The 24,768-nt window shown below is 50.5% G+C and overlaps 1 protein-coding gene across 2 annotated transcripts in view; it reads right to left on the bottom strand.

Moving 5' to 3' along the window:
• Positions 1-24,768, bottom strand: part of LOC146859654 (uncharacterized) — a 481,453-nt gene that overhangs the window by 178,248 nt on the left and 278,437 nt on the right. For both annotated transcript variants that reach the window (XM_085646710.1, XM_085646711.1), the window contains exon 14: positions 11,933-12,055. In XM_085646710.1, coding sequence (XP_085502836.1) covers positions 11,933-12,055 — 123 coding nt within the window. The remainder of the gene's footprint in view (positions 1-11,932; positions 12,056-24,768) is intronic.

The following is a 24,768-nucleotide window of genomic DNA, read 5'->3' as shown; positions in this document are numbered from 1 at the left end:
CCTGCTCCCCCGTATCATACTGTACCCTGCCTGCTCCCCTGTATCATGCTGTACCCTGCCTGTTCCTCTGTATCATGCTGTACCCGGCCTGCTCTTCAGTATCATGTTATACTCTGCCTGCCTAGATCACATCACACTTTGCTCATGACTTGCACTCTCACCCACATCACTTTGTCCATGCCTAGATCCTACACTCACATCTAAGTCCATGCCTTGAATGCACATTCACATCGCTCTTTGACCATGCCTTGAATTCACACCCACATCACTCTTTGTCCATGCCTTTCTCGCACACCCACATCACTCTTTGCCAATGCCTTGAATGCACACCTACCTCACAGGGAGAGTTGCGCCCCCGATATGTGCCCACCCCGGCGTATGGATATCTGCCCCACCGGCGCACAGATATCTGCCCTTCCCACAAGGTGCATGGATATCTGCGCACCATGCGCACGGATAACTGCCCATCCCGGTGCATGGTTATCTGCCATGCACACCCAGTGCATGGATATCTGCCCATCTTGACGCACGGTTATCTGCCCACCCCGGTGCACAGATATCTGCCTTGCCCGCACGGTGCACGAATAAGTGCCCAACCTGGCGCACTAATATCTGCCCACCCTGGCGCATGGATATCTGTCCACCCCAGCGTATGGATTATCTGCCTACCCCTGCATATGGATATCTACCCCACTGGCGCACACATATATCTGCCCTTCCCACACGTTACATGGATATCTGCCCACCACGTGCACTGATAACTGCCCATCCCGGCGCATGGTTATCTGTCCTGCCCAACCAGTGCATGGATATCTGCCCACCCTGGCGCACGGATATCTGCCCACCCTGACGCATGGATATCTGCTCACCCCGGCGTATGGATATTTGCCCACCCTGGCGTATGGGTATCTGCCCACCCCGGCGTACGGATATCTGCTCCACTGGCACACAGATATCTGCCCACCCTGGCGCACGGATATCTGCCCACCCTGGCGCATGGATATCTGCCTACCCTGGCGCATGGATATCTGCCCACCCCGGCGCATGGATATCTGCCCACCCCTGCGTATGGATATCTACCCCACTGGCGCACAGATATCTGCCCTTCCCACATGTTGCATGGATATCTGCCCACCACGCGCACTGATAACTGCCCATCCCGGCGCATGGTTATCTGTCCTGCCCAACCAGTGCATGGATATCTGCCCACCCTGGCGCATGGATATCTGCCCACCCTGGCACATGGATATCTGCTCACCCCGGCGTATGGATATTTGCCCACCCCGGCGTATGGATATCTGCCCCACCGGCGCACAGATATCTGCCCTTGCCACACAGTGCATGGATATCTGCGCACAATGGCACGGATAACTGCCCATCCCAGTGCATGGTTATCTGCCATGCACACCCAGTGCATGGATATCTGCCCATCTTGACGCACGGTTATCTGCCCACCCCAGCGCACAGATATATGCCCTGCCCGCACGGTGCACGAATATGTGCCCAACCTGGCGCATAGATATCTGCCCACCCCAGCGTATGGATATCCGCCCTCCCCTGCATATGGATATCTACCCCACAGGCGCACAGATATCTGACCTTCCCACACGTTGCATGGATATCTGCCCACCACGCGCACTGATAACTGCCCATCCCGGCGCATGGTTATCTGTCCTGCCCAACCAGTGCGTGGATATCTGCCCACCCTGGTGCACGGATATCTGCCTACCCTGGCGCATGGATATCTGCTCACCCCGGTGTATGGATATTTGCCCACCCCGGCGTATGGATATCTGCCCACCCTGGAGCACGGATATCTGCCCACCCTGGCGGATGGATATCTGCCCACCCTGGCGCATGGATATCTGCCCACCCCAGCGTATGGATATCTGCCCACCCCTACATATGGATATCTACCCCACCGGCGCACAGATATCTGCCCTTCCCACATGTTGCATGGATATCTGTCCACCACGCGCACTGATAACTGCCCATCCCGGCGCATGGTTATCTGTCCTGCCCAACCAGTGCATGGATATCTGCCCACCCTGGCGCATGGATATCTGCCCACCCTGGCGCATGGATATCTGCTCACCCTGGCGTATGGATATTTGCCCACCCCGGCGTATGGATATCTGCCCACCCCGGCGTATGGATATCTGCCCCACTGGCGCACAGATATCTGCCCACCCTGGCGCACGGATATCTGCCCGCCCTGGCGCATGGATATCTGCCCACTCTGGCGCATGGATATCTGCCCACCCCAGCGTATGGATATCTGCCCACCCCTGCATATGGATATCTACCCCACTGGTGCACAGATATATGCCCTTCCCACAGGTTGCATGAATATCTGCCCACCACGCGCACTGATAACTGCCCATCCCGGCGCATGGTTATCTGTCCTGCCCAACCAGGGCACGGATATCTGCCCACCCTGGCGCACGGATATCTGCCCACCCTGGCGCATGGATATCTGCTCACCCCGGCGTATGGATATTTGCCCTCTCCGGCGTATGGATTTCTGCCCTCCCCGGCGTATGGATATCTGCCCCACTGGCGCACGGATATCTACCCACCCTGGCGTATGGATATTTGCCACCCCGGTGTATGGATATCTGCCCCACCGGCGCACAGATATCTGCCCTTCCCACACAGTGCATGGATAACTGCCCATCACACGCACTGATAACTGCCCATCCCGGCGCATGGTTATCTGTCCTGCCCACCCAGTGCATGGATATCTGCCCACCCTGGCGCACGGATATCTGCCACCAGCAGCAGAGGAAGGGTGTGAAAGAACCTCACTGGTGTGCGCTTTAGACAGCCGCAGGGTGGTCCTGAGCATCCGCAGTTCCCATGGCAACATGGCGTCTGCCAGGAAGTTGGAGGTGGGAAGCAAGAGGGGTTCTCTGTCCAACGAGAAGGCGCCCTTTCGTAGCTAGCTGTCTTTTACAACTTTCACATCGCCTTCTCATTTTAAAGTCCTATTAACGCAAGAGTTTAAATCAGGGTGAGGGCCTCATTTGTGGGGTTCACATAGTGCCTCAGTATTGCACATCAGGTCTGCTTACTGCACTGAGGGAGACAGGCCCTGACCCAGTTCAGCATGAAGGGAGCAGCAACTAACGAGTGAAAATGGTCCAGTCTGGAGCTCTGATGGTGGAACGAACCCCATCCCCCCTCAACCCCCCTCGTCTCCCTCGGGAGGAACAAGCCCCCCTCCCCCCCCAAGCTTACCTCTGAAGAGAGGGGCGCAGTGTGGTGTGGGGCACCCCGTGGAACCTCTGAAGTACCAGAGATGAGAGAGGCGAGATGTCACTGGGACCTGCTCTAAGAAGGGCGGGGCCACAGCTTGGACCGCCCAGCGGACCTTGTTCCCTCTAGAGACTTTAGCATTGTATGGGACCACAGAAGATCTTCTCTCTCCCTCGCTCTCCTTCTTTCCACAGTTCTCATTTTTCACTTCTCTCGCTCTTTCTGTGTTCTTGCACCTCTCTCTCTCTCTCTCTCTCTCTCTCTCTCTCTCTCTCTCTCTATATATATATATATATATATATATATATATATATATATATATATATATGATGTGGAGTCTAGACTGCCCTATCTCAGACTAAAGTCCATCACTCAGTGGTCATCTCACAAAGTGAAGAAGCCCCTGTAAGTGTCTCTCGCTCTCCCTCCCTCTCTCTCTTAGTGGCCCTCTCACAGACTAACGTCTATCACTCAGACTGACCCCAGCACAGACTGAAGAAGCCCCTCTCCAGGACTGGCTGTGAGTGTCTATCTCTCGTTCTCTCTCTCTCTCAGTGGCCCTATCACTGACTAATGTCAGTCCCACAGAATGCACCCCGCACAGACTGAAGAAGCCCCTCTCCAGGACTGGCTGGAAGTCTCTCTCTCTCTCTCTCTCTCTCTCAGTGGCCCTCTCACAGACTAAATTCCATCACTCAAACCGGCCGCAGCACAGAATGAAGAAAATACTCTCCAGGACACACACTCTATCTCTCACTCTCTCTATCTCACTCTCTCACTCTCTCTCCCCCTCCCTCTTCGCCCCCCCTATCAGAGACAAAACAACATAACTCAGACAGGCTCCAGCACAGACTGAAGAAGGTGGCCCCTCTCACAGACTAAAGCCCATCACTCAGGGGGCGTGGCCAAGCCGCCAACCAACATGGCCGCGCGGCATTGAAGTTCTGCCAGTTGTTTGCAGACCAGCAGCAATATCCCACTAACGAACGCACTACCACCGCTACACTCGGCTTTGGACGGCGGCCCACCTTGCGGTGTCCACGCAGGTATGCCCAGAATGTGATCATCTTGGAGCTCCTTGTGGCACCACCCGATTGAAGTGCGGGGAGGAGGAGTGTGCCTACGCCGGAGATGCTGCTATTCCATCGAGGGCTGCCTGGAACAAAGACGCCCGCTGTGGCTGAATCTCTAGCCGGTACAGCAGCTGAGACCGCTGGGTGTGGGTGGAGGTTGGCGCTCCCCCCCCTCCTGGACCTGCCTGTATACCGCTGCATTGCGGCCCGTTCGGCTGCATAGGCCTGCACCCTCCGACCTTCCCTCCTGTAGGCCCCGCGGGGATAGAAAACCATGCCTTTGGAGGGTGCGGGCGGAGTGGCACCGGGGGTAGAGCTACCGCACCCGCTGCCTGGTGGCTCCCTTGCAGAGGAGGGTGGTCGCTCGGCCCGGGGCCTTGCCATCCTTGGGGTAACCCGGGGCTACAAAAATCCGCATGGCCCTGCCATTGAAGTCCACCGTTGGCGCCTCCTCTTTCCGCACCACTTGCTCCTCCACCCGGACACTAGTGGGACAATGCCACGAGTGGGGTAGGACGCCGCTTCTGCAGCACGCTCCCCTCATTGAGCCTGCTGCTATCAGTGCCACACCACACTGGCTCATCCGCAATGGGCCCTGAAATACAGGACCCTGCCCATCAATACAACTCCTGCTCCACAGCATCGACACGGCCTGTCGGCTGGCCCGGCACCACTTCCAGCCTGCCTGCATCTCTCCTTGGCCTTCACATGGCCTGCACGCAAGCGGGGCAAGATCCTGCTTTTCCATTGCGCTACGAGGCTGGGCATATCAGTGCCATGACAGCTACTCCTGCCCACTGCGTGGGTGAATGTCCCCCCACCACCACCTGCTCGTTTGGGGGTCTTTGCCAGCCGGCGTCTGGGGTCCTATCACCTGCCCATCGGACTCCAATATCATCCTACAACGTCAGTCTTTCTCCCAGGCTTAACCAGCACACGCAGCATGGCCTAGCGTTGCTATAGCCCATACAGCTCGAACCTGCAGCAGCATGGGCCGTAAAGACCCTAAACAAAAGACCCTGCCGGTTGAAAAATCGTAGAGCAAGGCCGTGATGACGACCCCACCATGGCAGAGAGTAGCTTGGGTACAGACAGCACTGATTTCTCTCTTAGCAGACATCCACGTGGCTCCTGGAAATGAAGGCGGGTTTCCATGTGCTTGATGGGCGCTTCGACACGCTGGATAAACGCCTGGAAGATATGGGGGCTAAAATCCAATCGCATGACCGGTGCCTGGACGTTGCTGAGGCTTGGATCTCCGACATCGAGGACGGAACGGCGCAATCCCTGAAAAGGTTGGAGGGCATGAAGTGCATCCTTCAAGATGTGGCCATGAAAAACGAAGACTTCAAGGCACGCAGTCAGCGCCATAACGTCCACATTTTAGGGGTCCCAGAGACCACGTCAACAGGCCGCCTGGACCTCTTCATCGAGACCTTGCTGGCGGACATGTTTGGCAGAGAGTCCTTCACCCCAGGATTCGTGGTAGAACGTGCTGACCGTTCTCTGGGCCCGAGGCCAAATCCGGGCCTCCCCCTGCGGCCCATAATCGCCCGCATAATGAACATCTCGCCAGAGAAAAAGGAGACACTGACTGGCAAGGCTCCAAAATTGCGCTATATCCAGACTTCACGCTCATGGTACAGGATACCCGCCGCAAGTACAACGGGGTCAAGGCCACACTTAGAAACTTGGGCATGAAATACGGCATGCTCTACCCTGCGAGACTGCGAGTTGAGGTAAACGGCTGATCACGCATTTTCGACACCCTGACGGAGGTGCAGGAATTTTGCTGCACTTACAAACAGAACAACAACGGGTCGGGGGCGGCCGAGGACAGATCCTCGCCCTTGGGTAGCAGCTCCAATGCAGGCATGGAACTGTTTTCCAGCACGGGCACAGGCTGATCAGCACACCCTGCATAATACGTTCATTCATAAGTTGGGATATTAATGTTCAGTTCACCAGTATGCTTGACTGGTGTGGCGTTGCCACCCCCGTGGTGTACACCTTTGGTTTACTTGGAATTCAATATATACCTTGCTGGGGTTTCCGTTATACCATTTCAAAGTTTATTGGTATATTGGGACACGCCTTTAGTTCCAGGGTATGCCTCTCTACCTTTTGGAAGCGGCTGGGTGGGGGGAGTTGAGGAATTTGGCTCAGACGTTCCTAGTTGGATGCAGGTATGTTCACTGTCACAACTTCTTTGTTTTCATTGTTGTATTCACATGACATGTTCAATATACACTCCCAATGGCCCAGCTGGGTAATATAGATGGTCCTTCAGGCTTGTCCCTTATGTCTTGGAATGTCAGAGGCCTCAACGATAACCGTAAAAGAAGACATATTATCCATTGCCTCCTCAGACATAGAGTGGCTGTTGCTTATTTACAGGAAACGCACTTACCCAAAACTGACTCACTCCGATTTTGCTGCCAGTTGGGGGGCTTACCGGTACTTTGCCAATTTCAGTAACTATACCAGGGGAACGGCCATTCTTATTCACAAACATGTCCCCTTTAGCTTAGGCTCTGTTGTCAGGGATAAGGAGGGTAGATACATTTTTGTTACAGGGTGTCTCATGGGAAAAAGGGTTGCTCTGGTGTGTATATGCTCTGAACACTGATTCGCCTGAATTTTATCACTCCTTACATGCCCAAAACTGGACCCTTGCCTGCTTTTGGTGGGGGGGATTTTAATCTGCTCCTCCATCCTGTATTAGACAGCACAGCCTCAACCCCTGACACTAAACCGCATTCTCGACGCCCTCTCATGGCCCTCTGCGAGCAGCTCTCCTTAATAGACATTTGGCGCCAGCGCAATCGCACCTGCACCGAATATACACATTATGCTGGCCAACATAACACTTGTTTCAGGCACTTGGGATGCTCCCGAGAACATACTCAGACCACTCTCCGGTTCAGCTCCGTCTGAGGATCCCTCGTCCAGAGGGGTTTGAACGGCAATGGCGCTTCCTGAGCCGTGCGCTCTTTGATGATCTTTTTAAAGAAGTACGCGAAGCCATAGAAGACTACTTCACTATAAACACTGGGTCAGTGGACACATGGGCGGTCCTGTGGGAGGGTTTCAAGGCTTACATCAGGGGCATGTGCATAGCTAAACACTCAGGTGTGCTGAAGAGTTTCCGCACCACAATCTCCTCTATTTGGAGCGAACTCGCTGACTTGGACAACGTTGCATTGCACTCCTCAGTCCCAGACACGACAGGTCGCCGGTTGGCTCTCCTGACTGAATTCCGTGAAGCCGCAGACCATGAGATACTATACCTAGACAAATATCAAGCCGCTAGGCGGTACGAGGAGGGTGAATGACCGGGCAGGGTGCTGGCACAGATGTTAATGCCCCCTTACAGTAAAGCCTGCATCACTGAGATACACTCTTCTACAGATCAGACACTCACCTCCACTTCGGAGATTCGTGAGGAATTCTTAGATTACTTCACGGCCTTGTACTCCTCCAGGACCGGGAGAGACCCTTTGTCACAGGAAGCTCATTTGTTGGAAATTGCTTTGGTATACCTGGAGAATGACATGCAAGATTTCCTCGCAGAACCGATATCAGAAACCGAGGTTCTCGTTGCCATAGACACTCTCTGCTGTTCCTCTGCCCCTGGTCTAGACAGCTTCACTGGGGACTTTTACAAGAAATACAAAGATCTGCTGGCCCCACAGCTGATTGAGGTTTATGCGGATGCCCTCGAGAAACAAATACTGCCCCCCACGCTTAGGGAAGCAGTCGTGATCCTTCTCCTCAACCCAGAAAAGATCCAACGTCATGTGGATCCTACTGGCCATTATCCCTCCTGAACTTAAACTATAAAATATTAGCCACAATCATCACCAAGCACCTCTCCCAGTTGATGGAGTTCATCATATCTCTGGCCCAATCCGGTTTTGTCCCCCACCGATCCACCTCTTTAAATCTTAGGACACTCTTCTCTGTCCTCAATAGAATCAACCCCGCGGTTGCGGCAGCCACAATCCTGTTAGACACAGAGAAGGCCTTTGATTCTCTAGAATGGCCCTTTTTCCTTTCGATACTGTGGAGCATGGGCATGCCAATGGGCTTCATAGCCACCACCGCCCTACTATACAGACGCTGTACAGCGCGGCTCCGCATAAACGGAACCTTATCCCGTCCCTTCTCACTCTCCCGCGGCACACGCCAGGGCTGCCCTCATCACCCTTACTGTTTATTTTAGCCATGGATCCCCTAATCCCCAACTTTCAGGAACGGCATCTACAAAGGGGCTTACAATTTAACACTGGCCCCCTCCTAATTTCCCTATATGCCGATGAAACCATCCTCTATGTTAGGGATCCCCGGGTTAACTTAGAGCCTCTCATCAGAGAAATCCTGCGGTTTGGCCTCTTCTCCGGCCTCGGCATTAACTGGCGTAAATCTGTGATCTTCCTGTTGACTTCCAGTACGACCCCCTGGGAGTGTGAATTCCCTCTTGAATGGTGCACTGATTTCGTCAAATATCTGGACATTCATATACAGCTTGACACTGCCCAGATCCTTCACTTCAACTACAGTCAAGCAATTACCACTCTTGAATCTCAAGTTGAGAGGTGTCTGCACTTGCCCTTGTCCATTGCTGGCCGGGTCGCAATTGTTAAGATGATAGTGCTGCCCAAATTTCTGTATCTTTTCAATAATATTCCTATCCCCCTCACTAATGTTGTTTTTTTGCAATTGCGCAAGCTCCTTATAAGACTGGTGTGGGGGGGGGGTTAGCAGGCGCGCGTCCGCTAGCAAATTTTTACCCTCACATACGATAGAGGTGGATATGGAGTACCAGATCTCCAACTGTATTACTTAGTGGTTCAATGCTGTGATGCCTACGCATGGTTTCACCCAGACGCGCAAATCCCCTATCTTCGCCCAGAGGCGGATTTTGTCCTTCTTGAACGGCTATCAACCATACTGCCCAAGGGAGTTCCCAGAAACCCTACAGACAGTCTCCACCACCAGCTGGGCCTGGGACAAGCTGCGACGGGTCACCGCTGCCCCCATACTGTACTCCTGTGCCATGCCTGCCCCAAACACCCGTTGGCTTTCAATCACTGGCGAAAGGTTGATCCAGCGGACCTTAAATAAATTTGACATCACTACACTACAGGACCTTTACCCTGAGGGGCATATTTTCTCCCCGTCGGAAGATACCCGTTTTCAGGCCGTCACCTTTATGGACAGCTTTGTGCTGAGTCGTATCCTCTCTGCTCTGCGCGCTGCCCAGTTTCCCCCTAGAGCCAGAATCGTTCCCCACCCTAACACTAATAATCGAAAGCCCTAACGGGACACATTTCATCTCTAAACTATACAAAGCCTGCGTGTCATTGAAGCCCATCCATGACGATAAGGTTCGCACAGACTGGGAGGCAGATTTGGGCCACTCCATCACGGACGATCAGTGGGCTAAATGCTGCGCAGTGACAAAGGATGTCTCACTAAACAGTAGACATAAACTGCTACATTACAAGTTCCAGCGTAGAATTTATATCACCCCCGCCAAGGCACACAGATTAGACCCGGCCAGACCGCATATCTGCTGCAAGTGCGCAGCCCCACATGCTGATTTTGCTCACCTCACATGGACTTGCCCCAAACTTGGGAAGACGTACCCAACACACTGGGGGCCATGACGAAGCTAACTCTTACCCCCATACCGGAAGTAGCGCTACTGGGATACACAGTAAACTTCCCCAAAAATGCCAGACATTTCGCATCCCTCAGTTTACTGTTAGCTAAATGTGAAATTGCTCTATTATGGGGCAGCAAATCTGCCCCTACCTTGGCAGGCTGGTTGCGTAGCCTGGCTTTTTGTAATACAAATTGCGAGGTATATGCCGGTCTACTACCAGGCTCTTCCCATCCTAAAGACATTTGGGGTCCCTACAGACTGTACGCAGATAATCTGCCGCAAGCCTCTAGCTCTCAGCTACACCACGGTATAGTCCCGGAAGGCGTGGGGTGCAGTAGTTGTCCGCACACACTATCTGTATTATATATTTTATTGATCCTCACAGTATGTTCCTCTTTCAGTCGCTATGGCTTATTCTGAGTGCGGACGTTTAAATGAGTCTAGATTTTAGCTACCCAACACTAGCTGTCAAGACACGTAGGAAGGTGTCGACCTGTGGGACTGTCCATTCTTTTTAATGAGGCGTTATATTGCTGGGATTCCACAGTCTATGACATGTCTGTTTTGTGATAATGTTGTGACGCTTTTACAAATTATATTCTCCTTGGTTGCTTTTTGTTTTAATGCCATGCTATTGACGGTGAACATGTAATCTTGATTATTGCCAAAGTGATAAAGTTAAAAAAAAAAAAAGTCCATCACTCAGACTGACCCCCAGCACAGACTGGAGAGACTTTCTCTCTCTCTCTCCCTCTCCTTCTCCCTCTCTCTCTCTCTCTCTCTCTCTCTCTCTCTCTCCTCCCCCACTTCCCCCCCACCCGGGGCCCTATCAGAGACAAAACAACATCACTCAGACAGGCTCCAGCACAGACTGAAGAAGGCCCTCTCCACGACAGATTCCAAGAGGATTGCCTCTCATTACCACCCGCTGATACCGATCTCCCAGAGGCCACCGGGGCAAAGGAATTTCTTCACTGCGGGCTCCCATTGGATGTCAGTCACTTGTAAAGTCCAGTGTTGAATTGACAAGTTCCTCAGTGACAGCACATTTTAGCCCTCAATCATAAGGACCTCAAGCTAAGACACTGAAGAACTCTCCTGGCCAACGCCCCCTCAACCCGCCAATGAGGTAACAGATGGCCCGGGTTTCTTCCCACCTCTGACTGTAGTAGACTTGGGGAACAGTTGTCACCGTGGATACCTGGAAATGTGCTGTTTCGTCCCTGCGACACTTCACTATAATGAGCAGATCACACTATCTGCAGTCCCTCAGTAACTGCCAGGATTAGTAATGTTTGGAAAAATGTGAAAAATTAAAATTAAGTGGTAAATTTATAAAAATGAGCCGGACTTAAGTGAACAGTATAAAATCTGGAGCATGTATATATATGTATTATTTATATAACCTTTGTCAGCAGAGCAGACATTCCTTCACAACCAGCACCCCTGCTTATCTTGCACACATAGGTGGTTCTCGTCACATGTGAAGCCCGGACAGCATTAGACTGCGGATTAAGAAGGGTAAGAAGGAAAAACAAGACAACAGGCCTTTTCCATCTGTGCACCCAAGATCTGGAGCAACGTCCGTTGTACCCCTGAGGACCGCCCAACGCTGCTCCAATTTAGGACAGAGTTGAAGACTTTCCTCTCTAGGAAGCTTACGCCTCCACTGTACAACCCAGCTTCCACTCATGTGACTTGTTGCCTTTATACTTGTCTTTGACCCTGCTTAGGTTCATCCTATAGAAATATCATAAATACACAGACATTCCTTTCAGTCGTGGCAACATGCCAGATTCCTCACGTTTTCACAATGACCGAGTACAGACCTACTATCCTTGCACAAACCAATAGTCATGAACAATTCAGCAGTCCAGCGCCTAGAGATGAATTTCTCTGTAGCGGCTGCAATTTTGGTGTGTTCACTCACCTTATCCGCTGACCCAGAGTACACGCGCCTAGAGTCGGGCTCCAGCTCAAGAGCGAGCACAGCTTGGGTGTGCCCCCGCAGGGTCCGGACAGGCTGGCAGTGACGTAGGTCCCACACCTTTATCTGGAAGGAGGAAGCGGGGGCATGAATGAATGAATCAAGCAGGGATTTATACAGCGCACTAATCACCGTTATGTTTCATATAGGTATCTTAATATAGGCACAGGTAACATCATACCCTTTCACCTACATCACCTCCCCTACACTACACACTAACAAGCCTTTTAGGATTGAACCTTTACCGAGTTCTAGTCCTGGGCGCAAAAGGAGGGTTTCCCTGAACAATGACGTTCATAAGGGTTCTTGGAAACCAGGCTGGGGCTCCATCACCTACCTCCCCATATCTAAGTACACGGTTCATCCTATACGTCATCCTCAAATCCAACAATGGCTAATACAAGAAACAAAGGAAAGGAACCCTAGATACTTTTCTGTATAAAAACAACACCTCTTGCTAGTGTTAGAGAGAGGGAACTGAAACTTCCAGGCCGACACAGTAACCAGTGATGCTGAGGCTCCTGCATGCAGACACTCCAGCTGACAGTGGTCTGAACATCCCTCGCGGGGTGCCCAACTCAAGACCAAGAGGGGCTCCTACATTCTCATACTTCAGGTAATGGGGTTTGACTAAATCCTAGAAGGATTCTTGGCTTCACACCTACTCACATGCTATGTACACTTAGGTACATCTAGATAGGCATCGTAGGAGTACACGCACTTTTATCCTGCATTTTATATTCATGTATTTATTCATGCTTATTGCAAGATGGTAGAACTGTACTATCCTTTTATATTCAATGTACTGCTAATCATATATCTCTACTGTCTAATGGTTGTTGCAGCTCATATATTTTACACAAAAATAACAACTGTTCAATAATTCCTTATTGAAAGGCCCAGACTGTTTATTCTGTGTATCTCTGAGATAAACTAAGTGAGCATGAGAGACTGAGAGAAAAGTAGTACATTGTTTCCACAATCTTGAGGGATCAGGGTTGTCATGTTCTAAGGTTGCCAGAAACTATTCTCTCCCTGATAAGAGGAGACACTAGTGGCACTGTGAGCTAGCTAATGCAAACAGGCTACCATTTCTCGGTGGGGGTGCACGGAACCAGTCTGCCACCAATCCCACAGTTTATGTTATCCAAATGCGCAGGTCCTACAGGGGTACTATAGGAACTACACGACAGTCTCAAGGTGCTGGGACTTGGATGTACACAGGTGAGACCCGTGGGTGTGCAGGGGCAAAGTATGTTGGAAGAAAGAGGCGGGCATGAATGTACACAGGTGAGACCCGTAGGGGTGCAGGGGCAAGGTATGATGGAAGGAGGAAGTGAGGGCATGAACGTACACAGGTGAGTACCATGGGTGTGTAGAGGCAATGAATGATGCAAGGAGGAAGTGGGGCATGAACGTACACAGGTGAGACCCATGGGTGTGCAGGGGCAATGAATGATGCAAGGAGGAAGTGGGGCATGAACGTACACAGGTGAGACCCGTGGGTGTGCAGGGGCAAGGTATGATGGAAGGAAGAAGCAGGGCATGAACGTACACAGGTGAGACCCGTGCATGTGCAGGGGCAAGGCAGAATGGAAGGAGGAAGCGGGGGCATAAACGTACACAGGTTGAGACCCGTGGGTGTGCAGGGGCAAGGTATGATGGAAGGAGGAAGTGAGGGCATGAACGTACACAAGTGAGTACCATGGGTGTGCAGAGGCAAGGAATGATGCAAGGAGGAAGTGGGGCATGAACGTACACAGGTGAGACCCATGGGTGTGCAGGGGCAAGGTATGATGGAAGGAAGAAGCAGGGCATGAACGTACACAGGTGAGACCCGTGCATGTGCAGGGGCAAGGCAGAATGGAAGGAGGAAGCGGGGGCATAAACGTACACAGGTTGAGACCCGTGGGTGTGCAGGGGCAAGGTATGATGGAAGGAGGAAGCGGGGTATGAATGTACACAGGTGAGACCTGTGGGTGTGCAGGTTCAAGGTAGGATGAAAGGAGATCATTGAAATGGGAGGAGGGCATCAATCACACAGAAGAACCCCACCCTAGAATCCTCAACCACCCCTCTAGGCAGAACGGGGACGTTGGAAGTAGATATGATTGTGGACATCAAGTGTGGATTTATAGATTTGAATTACACAATTACTTCTCACGTATTTACATTTTCAGGCGCGTAGAGACCAAATGCTAAGGCCAAGGCCTTCCTTTTCAGCCAAGAGCCAAGGAGAGAAGGAAAGCAGAGTCTGAAGGTGGGACGTTCAACCACTTAACCACTTCTTCTGTTAATGGATTACTCTCTCTTAGTTGTAGAGCATGATGCCTTTTGCTCAGGCCACACTTAATAAATACAATTAAAAAAAAGAAAATAATAATGAACTCAAAGTAAACAGCATGGAAACCCAGAAAATGAAATGTTGTATCTGTACAACAAATGCCAAGCTTCACCTGTGCAGCCAATGCCCGGCTTCACCTGAGGAGTTAATGCCCAGCTTCACCTGAGCAGCAAATGCCCGGCTTCACCTGAGAAGCCAATGCTAAACTTCACTTGTGTAGCCAATGCCCGGCTTCACCTGTGCCGCCAATGGCAGGCTTCACCTGCGCAGCCAATGCCACGCTTCACCTGCACAGCAAATGCCAGGCTTCACCTGCACAGCAAATGAAAGGCTCCATCTGCGCAGCCAATACCACGCTTCACATGTGCAGCCAATGCCCTGCTTTACCTGAGGAGCCAATGCCCGGCTTCACCTGAGGAGCCAATGCCAAACTTTATTTGTGCAGCCAATGCCCGGCTTCACCTGTGCAGCCAATGCCCAGCTTCACCTGAGGAGCCAATGCCAAACTTTACTTGTGCAGCCAATGGCAGGTTTCACCTGCATATCTAATGCCAAACTTCACCTGTGAAGCCAACGCCAGGCTTCACATGTGCAGACAAAGCCAAGCTTCACCTGTGCAGAAAAAGCCAAGCTTCACCTGTGCAGACAAAGCCAAACTTCACCTGTGCAGACAAGCTTCACCTGCAGAGCCTATGGCAGGCTTCACCTGTGCAGACAATGCCAACCTACACCTGTACAGCCAATGCCAAGCTTCACCTGTGCAGCCAATACCACGCTTCACCTGTGTAGCTAGTGCCAAACTTCACCTGCGGAGCAAAAGTCAAGCTTCACCTGTGGAGCAAAAGCCAAGCTTCACCTGTGGAGCCAATGGCAAGCTTTAAATATGGAGCCAATGCCAGGCTTCAGCTGTGCCGTTAATGCCAGGCTTCACCTCTGCAGCCAATGCAAAGCTGCACCTGTGGAGCTAATGCCAAGCTCACCTGTGTAGCCAATACCAAGCTTCACCTATGGAGCCAATGCCAAGCATCACCTATGGAGCCAATGCCAAGCTTCACCTGTGGAGACAAAGTCAGGCTTCACCTGTGTAGCTAATGCCACATTTCACCTGCACAGCCAATGCCAGGCCTAAACTGTGCAGACAATGTCTTCACCTGTGCAGCTAATGCCAGGCTTCACCTGTGCAGACAACGCCAGGATTCGCTTGTGCAGCCAATGCCAGGCTTTGCCTGTGCAGAGAACGCCAGGCTCCACCTTTGCAGACAACGTCAGGCTTCACCTGTAGAGCAAATGCCAGGCTTCACCTGAGCAGCCAATGCCAAGCTTCAACTGTGCAGGCAATGCCAGGCTTCACCTGTGAAGCCAATGCCAGGCTTCACCCGTGCAGCCAATGCCAGGCTACACCTGAGGAGCAAATAGCAAGTTTCATTCGCCTGTGGAGCCAATGCCAGGCTTCAACTGTGCAGCCTTTGCCATGCTTCACCGGTACAGCCAATGCCAGGCTTCACCTGTGCGAACTATGTTGAGCTTTATCTGTCGAGCTAGTACCAAACTGCACCTGTGGAGACAATGCCAAGATGCATCTGTGCAGCCAATTCCAGGCTTCACCTGTGCAGGCGATGCCAAGCATCACATACGGATCCAATGTCAAGCTTCACCTGCGGAGCCAATGCCAACCTTCACCTGTGAAACCAATGCCAAGCTTCACCTGTTCAGAAAATATCAAGCGCCACCTCTGTAGCTAATGCCAGGCTTCACCTGGTCAGACAACACCATGCTTCGGCCGTGCAGGCAACTCCAGGATTCACCTGTAGAAAAAAAGCCAGGCTTTACCTTTGCATCCAATGCTGGGCTTCACCTGTGCAGCTAATGCCAGTCTTCACCTGTGCAGCCAATGCCAGGCTTCCCCTGTGCAGCCAACACCAGGCTTCACCTGTAGAGAAAATGCCAGGCTTCACCTGTGCAACTAATGCCCGGCTTCGCCTGTGCAGCTATTGCCAGTCTTCACCTGTGCAGAAAATGTCAGGCTTCACCTGTGCAGCCAATGCCAGGCTTCAACTGTGCAGTCAATGCCAAGCCTCACATGCGCAGCCAATGCCAGGCTTCACCTGTGCAGCCAATGACAAACTTCACATCGGCAGCCAATACCATGCTTCACATGTGCAGAGAAGGCCAGGCTTCACCTGTGCAGCCAATGTCACGCTTCAACTGTGTAGCCAATGCCAAGCTTCACATGTGCAGCCAATGCCAAGCTTCACATGTGCATCCAATACCACACTTCGCATGCGCAGCCAATACCAGGCTTCACCTGCGCAGCTACTGCCAGGCTTCACCTGCGCAGCCAATGCCAGGCTTCACCTGTGCAGCCAATTCCAGGCTTCACCTGTGCAGCCAATACCACGCTTCACATGTGCAGCAAATGCAGGCTTCCCCTGTGCAGCCAACGCCAGGCTTCACCTGTAGAGAAAATGCCAGGCTTCACCTGTGCAACCAATGCCGGGCTTCACCTGTGCAGCAAATGCCAAGCTTCACCCACGCAGCCAATGCCAGGCTTCACCTGCGCAGCCAATGCCAGGCTTCACCTGTGGAGCCAATGCCAGGCTTCACCTGTGGAGCCAATGCCAAGCTCATCTGTACAGCCACTGCAAGGCTTCACCTTTGGAGCCAATGCCACGCTTTGCCTGTGCAGCCAATGCCCGGCTTCACCTGTGCAGCCAATGCCAGGCTTCACCTGCGCAGCCAATGCCAGACTTCACCTGTGGAGCCAATTCCAGGCTTCACCTATGCAGGCAATGCCAAGCTCCGCTTGTGCACGTAATGCCATGATTCACCTGTGCAGCCAATGCCAAACTTTACCTATGGAGCCAATGCCAGGCTTCACCTGTGAAAACAATGCCAGGCTTCCCCCTTGCAAACAACGCCAAGCCTCCTCGGTAGAACAAATGAAACATTATTGGCACATTACAGCGGAGCCAAACAAACGCTGTGCTTCACCGGTACAATACAAACACGTATAATGTGTACGAAAAATAACAAACTACAACTGTACAACAAATTCCAAGCCTCACCAGTACAACAAAAATGGAATTTTATCTGTGAAACAGATCCAAAGTGAAGCTTCATCAGTACAGAGATGGTAGAGATCTGCACAACAAACACTGGGAATCATCTGAGCAATAACAAGACGTTAGAACAGTGCGAAACTTCACAAGTTAACGAAAAACCAATATATATATATATGCTCAAACTATGCAGAGGCTCATCGGTGACCCATAAAAAGAAGCTCCGTCTGTTCAGCAAGTGCAGAGCTTTATCAGAACAGAGGAAAACCAGGACAGGAAGACACTGGTGAACGAAGATACACTCACAGCAAAGCCAGGATTCCAGTCCTCTGGGAAGAGGGCGGAAAGAGAACAGTGGGAGGAACTGAGGCGGTATCATCTGAGTTACCAGATGGTAAAGCACCGGACGAAGATGGTTTACCTGGGGAATTTTACCGAATTATTAAAAATACGGTCGATAAGGTTTTATATTATTTCTTTAAGGAAGAAGAGGAAACAGGACAGAATTCAACAGAACAATAATAACGTTTCTACCTAAACCAGGCGAGAACCGCTGTTCGGTTCTAGTTTGAAACTAGAAACCATAACAATACTTGCAAAACCTTTAGCTAACCACCTCAGAAGAGTTATTTCTAGTCTTATCCATTACTCACAAGTGAGTTTCATACCCGGCCAATCGCACAGAAACCCCCTAAGAATACTGACCAACATCCTATAGAATGGTAAGGGTGACCCGGACAGCTGGTGTCGCTATCATTAGATGCTGAGAAAGCATTCGACTGCGTTAAGTGGGGCTTCGTATGCAGAGGACTTGAAAGAGTCTCACTGCCCCCTGGCCTTCGCACTTTACCTGCGAGGATGGGTAGCAGTTTCTGCGAGGCTGGCCTCAGCATATGTTGACCTGGACAGCCGATGTTGTTATCATTAGATGCTGAGAAAGCATTCAACCGCGTTGAGTGGGGCTTCGTATGCAGAGGGATTGAAAGAGTCTCACTGCCCCCTGACCTTCGCACTTTACCTGTGAGGATGGGTAGCAGTTTCTGCGAGGCTGGCCTCGGCATTTGTTGACCCGGACAGCCGATCTCGTTATCATTAGATGCTGAGAAAGCCTTCGATCGAGTTGAGTGGGGCTTCGTATGCAGAGGGCTTGAAAGAGTCTCACTGCTCCCTGGCCTTCACACTTTACCTGCGAGGATGGGTAGCAGTTTCTGCAAAGCTGCGAGGCTGGCCTCGGCATATGTTGACCCGGACAGCCGATGTCATTATCATTAGATGCTGAGAAAGCATTTGACCGCTTTGAGTGGGCTTCATTTGCAGAGGGCTTGATAGAATTGTCAATATCTCACAATCTCCTAATCAAAATTATCTTTCCTATACTTTAGCGTAAGAGAAGTGATTGCCGTTGAACCTACAGAAATGGATTCTTGAGGCGAGCCATTGTGCCTCTTTTTCTCTGATACACCCACTTCAACTTTTTCACTCAATTAATTATTAACTTATGACATATCTTTACCTACTTTGTAGGTTGCTTGTTCTTCTGTCCTGATGAAGACCCCTGTTTAAGGAACTACTGGCCCTGCCACTACTATTTGGGGTCGAAGCACTGACTTTTCCTTTTACCTCAACCTGTACTTTTAGAAACTGCCCACATGCAGGTGATAAAATATGTATTTACGGCATCTTACAACCGTGGAGTATATTAGTTAGTACATTATATACTGTTGGGTTCTTTCATTATTTCCATGTAAATATTGTATTTATTTGCACCTACACTCTCTTCTCACCTCCCTTCACGAGCACTCCCTTTAGCACTTGCTTCGCTTCACGTGCATGTGAACAACCATTGATTTTGTTGTACTAATTGAGTATGACCTAATATACATTCTATAAATCGTAGGATTGATCATCATTTTTGTCTATTTATGTTCTGTTCTGTGTTAATGATTTTCCAAATTTAACCTTCACAATGGGACCAATTTTCTTCTGTACCATATCCATCCCAGGTCCAGCTGAGTGCTGGTTTCCCCATTGTCGTGTAATGATCGTGAATAACGGTAACCGGTGGGTCCTCGTCCCATGGATGCACACTACAGGCAAGGGCAGCAGATCTACAAGTCAGCAGTTTCCGTTTTGGGGACACCAAAAGTCGTGATAAGTCAGAAGGAAAGACTTAAAAATGTGCTTCTTAGAGGCGACATGGAGCACATCAACAGCAAAATGGTATTTTGTGAGGAGTGCTAAAGATATTGCACCATTCAATACCACAGGACAATTCTGGCCGCAGCCAGCTGAGCTGTTCCTGAGAAATGAGGCCACTTAAGAGAGTGGACACCCTCAGGGAGCTGAGTGTGGTTGCTACATTTTATCTGCTGACGTTGGGGGCTTCCTCGGCACTATTTTATTTTTTTTGCATTTTTTTTATGTAGTGGGTACTCGACCCGAAGTTATTGGAGCGCTTTACATGAGCACCAGTGGCATTACACTACAACACATTCATTTTTTTGGAGGCACGGGGAGAGTACGTGATTTGCCCAGAATCAAAGGATGCTGAGCCGTTGCCGAGACTCAAACAGGGGCAGCTCCTCCATGTGGGCAGAGGAGCGTCACCTAACTGCTTTCTCGCAGTGCGATAAGCAGAAACATAAAATTGTATTATGAATACCACTTTATGTTTCTGCATCTCGCACTGCGAGAAAACAGAAGGGTTTGGTTGAGGGCGGGCGGTCCTGCTGCAGGGCAGGGGAGCAGCGGCTTGCCCACTGTTGTGGGCGCTGACTGTTTGGTCGGCCCCAGGGCCAACCAAACCAGTCATACGCACTCTCTCGTTTTCTCCATGTAGGCTGCACGCAGCCTACATGGAGAAAACGGCCTCCTCATAGAAGCCAGTGTGGTCGGTGTCCCAGCCAATCATAACGCAGCCATTGCAGTATTGTGATTGGTTTAGGGAAGGAGAGGGAGTCTGCCTTCTTCCTGGGACTCGTAGCACAGAGAAGGAGACACGACGCCGGACCGGAGGCGAAGGAAAGGTAATTTTTAAAAATGTTAAATTAACCCCCTCCCTCCCCGCACCCCCGCATGCACCCCCCCTGCTCCCCTCCATGCCCTCACCCGCGAGTCATGCCAGCCGCGGCCTGGTTTTCCTGTGCCAAATTCGGAAGCTCTGGCCGTTAAGCCACAGCCTCTTTTTTAATTTGAGAAGAATTGAGACACAGGTTGGTCTTTCTGAACTGCTCATTGTGCCCCTCAGTAATGCCCCAGGATTCCCTGATGGCCTCCAAAACAAACCCCGTGAACACTTTAATGCGTGCCACCGGCAGACCCTTCATCTGTGGACTGGGGTCCGTTTCCATTTCGAGTTTTACTGGAGCCGCACTGGCTCAGACCCACTAAGCTATCCCAGGTGGACCCGGAGAAATAGGGGTCGCATGTCACGGGGGGAGCAGGCATGTCTTTTTGAGCACCGAAGAGGACACATTGTTGCCATTTTGATAAGCCATGATACAGTAGCCATTTACTAGGAAGAAATTACGAGACCATCTGAACACTTGAAATATTTTTGAAGCCATAGGTACAATAATTAATAAGGACGTTAGAGGTGTCGCGAATCGAAAGGAGCACCAGTAGAAACACGCAATTGATTCACCTTTTGACATGAGTTCTACCATGAATATACAACCACCTTGAGAAGAATCGCCCTGATGAAGTTCTTTTTATAAGAACGAAATGCGTTGCTTGCCCGGTGTTTATGCATGAATAAAGAAGAATAAAGAAAATTTGGAATCAGACAACTATTGGATGGACAATTATCAATCCATTGACATTTTTCTTTGGTATTTGTATTAGGTGGTGCAATCCACAGTGGGTAGAAGTCTTTATTGATCATTGTGATCGCCCTTTGGGAGCAGCAGGGGTAGTGGAAGTGCACACCGAGAGAGCTAGTAGCTCGCATATTGAGTTTTACTTTGGGAGGGTAGGCGAGGTGCCTTGAGAGAGGTGCGCCATACACAACTTGTTGTGGGTGTAGTGCTGTGCTGTTCCCTTGTTGGTTTTGTGATGTCCTTGGTCTCCAGCAGTGGACAGGCATTTACTTGTTCTCTAGCACTGAGCAGGCATATCCGTGGTCTCCAGCATTCAGTAGGCATGCCGATGCTCTCCAGCAGTGAGCAGGCATGCCAATTGTCTACAGCAGTGAGAGGGCATGTCTTTGGTGTGTAGTAGTGAGGTGCAGGCATGTCCTTGGTCTTCATCAGTGAGCAGGCATATCCTGGGACTCCAGCAGTGAGCAGGCATGTCCTTGGTCTCAAGCAATGAGCAGGCATATCCTTGGTCTGCAGCAGTCAGCAGGCATGTACTTGGTTTCCAGCAGTGAGCAGGCATGTCATAAGTCTCCAGCAGTGAGCAGACATGCTCTTTGTCTCCAGTAGTGAGAAAGCATGTCCTTGGTTGCAGCAGTGGGCAGGCTTGTCCTAGGTCTCCAGCAGTAGCAGGCAGGAACCTGATATCTAGTAGTGCACAGGCAGGATCCTAGTATACAGCAGAACCAGGCAGGAACCGGCATCCATCAATGAGCAGGAGTGTCCTTGGTCTCCAGCAGGCAAGACCCTGATCTCCACCAGTGAGCAATGCAGAAACCTACGTTTTCAGCAGCGAGCTGGCAGGACCCTGGTCACCAGCAGTGATTTGGTCTCCAGTAGCCAGCAAGCAGGACCCTGGCCTCCACCACTGAGTGGGTATGGCTGTGGTCTTCAACACAGAGCCCACAGGACCGTATCTCAAGCAGTGAGCAGGTATGGCCTGGTCTTCAACACAGAGCAGGCAGGACCCCGGTCTCCACCACTGAGCGGGTACTGCTGTGGTCTTCAGCACAGAGCAGGCAGGACCCTGGTCTCCACCAGCAAGCAGTAAAGAGCCTATCTAAAGCAGTAAGCAGGCAGGTTTCTTCTCTCCACCAATGAGCAGGAGGTCCTTTGGTCTTCACTAATAAGCCCGCTGGTCTCTGCAATCCATAGAGCAGTTGCCGGGCCGCTGCAGTGGCAGATTCGTGAGGAAGAGGTGTTTATAGCTTACTTCAGCCACAATGACGAGGGTAATGATCGGGACATATCTTCTGTCCCCGTTGATATTCACGTCTGATGGGAGCACTGAGGCCTTACATGAGGAGATGTTGGGGCCGGAACCATGGCAGGTTCTGATGGTGCTGTCTCTTCCGAGGGAGCCCTGGATGGTCAGCATGAGGGGGAAGCATGAGGGGGCAGAAGAACAAGAGTTTGGTTCTGGAGTGTAAGGACTGCGTCCAGGCTCACGACTGCCCCACTAGAATTGTCCAGCAATAAGTGAAAGGCGTTCTTATGAAGACCTTGTAGCTCCAATAATGTCTTCTTGACTTGTCGCCTCTAATGCTCATATGCCAGACACAGCTGTCGATTGCTAGTTCTCTGCCCAGCCCTATGACCTTCCGTGGTTTCCATGGTACAAAAACTGCCACGATATTATTTTCTGTTTTTTTGCGTATCTTCAAGGGTCTTGGTCACCCCAGCTTCAAGCACGTCTGGATACCTGCTATTGGCCACCAGAAAAAACTCACTGTTTGTCAACGCTGGAAAGACGCTTTGGACGTTTCAGAAGTACATGTGGACCTCGGGTGGGACCCTTCGGCATACAAGTATCAGAGTTCACCCAATTTGGCAAGAGATTTAGTTTGTATCGAACCATGAGATCGGCTGCTAGCCGGTGATAGTTGGTGTTCAGTCAAGGTTAACTTTTTCTAGGGACTAGCATCATAAGTGGGTTCCTGTACAAACAAAGCCAAGGCAGCATAAGTCTAAAAAGACATCTGGGGCATTAACGTGTCATCTACAAATGGTGACCAGACAACTGAAAATATTACGTCCAATATTATTCTGTCGGGCATTAAAGAACACCTTACCTTCGGTAGCACTCTTTCTAATGGATACTCAATTTAACTGCAATTTCCTCACCTTATGAATACCCCCAGACACTAAACAGGATCTGGAGACTTTTCTCAACATTACTCCCATATGCCAGCAGATTGCATCATACAGATTTGCATCGACTCATTTCTGCCCCGTAAGTGACGCTAGAGCCACGCAGAAGTGCTGCCCCTGCTAGGTGATCATAAATATTCGGGTTTTTGATTGAGGGGGTGAAGATCTTTTCAAAGCAACAACCACAATCATTATCAAGGGGAACCACAAAAGTCACAAAATTAACCTGTGCTTAACCCTCTGGCAGTTGGCACAAAAGCAGTCAGGATTAACTTGGAGACACTGTGTTAAGTAGTTATACAGCACACAAACAGTAATAGAGTGAAAACACATCACAAGAGATATTTTACAAAAATAGAGTAAAATTAAACAAATAAAATGAGACTAAAATGACAAAAATCCAATTAGTTGAACCGGGGATAAGCAATTCAAAAGTTTTAGGTAAAAATAGCGTCACAAAGCAGAAAGCGCTAAATGTGTATGGGCCCGATTCACAGAACTAACTTAAGACAAAATCCTAAACTAAGTCTGTCCTAAGTTTGTCTTAAGTCTGTCTTAAGTCTGTCTTAAGTCTGTCTTAAGTTTGTCTTAAGTCTGTCCTAAGTCTGTCCTAAGTCTGTCCTAAGTCTGTCCTAAGTTTGTCTCAAGTTTGTCTTAAGTATGTCTTAAGTCTGTCTTAAGTCTGTCTTAAGTCTATCCTAAGTTTGTCTTAAGTTTGTCTTAGGTCTGTCTTAAGTCAAACTTAAGACAAAATCCTAACTTTACTACTACTAAATGCGTTCTGTGAATACCAAAAGTAGTAAGTTTAGGATTTTGTCTTAAGTTAGTTCTTTGAATCGGGCCCTATATCTGGCCACGCTAGAACGGGACAAGTCATAAGTTCAGGCTAATCGCAATGGAGTGCTGGCCAGATAGAGTGGCCAAGTTAGTCCAGCTGAAAGAGCTACCTTCTCAAACTCCAGTGCCCAGAATTCAAAACTTCAGGATTTAACAGTAGGAGCTCAGCTGATGCCATCCAAGGGCCCAGGATCTGGGAAGGCACATCTTGGGGACCAGGAACTCACTCCAGCAGAGGCAAGCAGGGCTCAGGCAGGTATACTTGCACGTCCAGACAGGTCCAGTTGCAAGTCCAGAAAGGGCCAGTTACAGTAGGCCAGTTGGGCAGGTGCAGGGAAGCCTACGGAGCTTGTTGTATCCTTGAAGCTTAGAACAGGAGTCACTGAGGTTAGCTAGGGATGAAGGGAGCAGGGCAAGTGTCAAGCAGCGGGGCAGTCCTCTGAAGAACAAGGCTGGCCTCAAGCAGCGGGGCAGTCCTCTGAGAAACAAGGCAGGTCTAAACCACGAGTGTCCTGACTCCGCAAACAAAACCAT

Source organism: Triturus cristatus, chromosome 3_1 (assembly GCF_964204655.1).
Source record: "Triturus cristatus chromosome 3_1, aTriCri1.1, whole genome shotgun sequence".
NCBI classification, from domain to species: Eukaryota; Metazoa; Chordata; class Amphibia; order Caudata; family Salamandridae; genus Triturus; species Triturus cristatus.
This window is presented reverse-complemented; position numbering and strand designations above follow the sequence as displayed.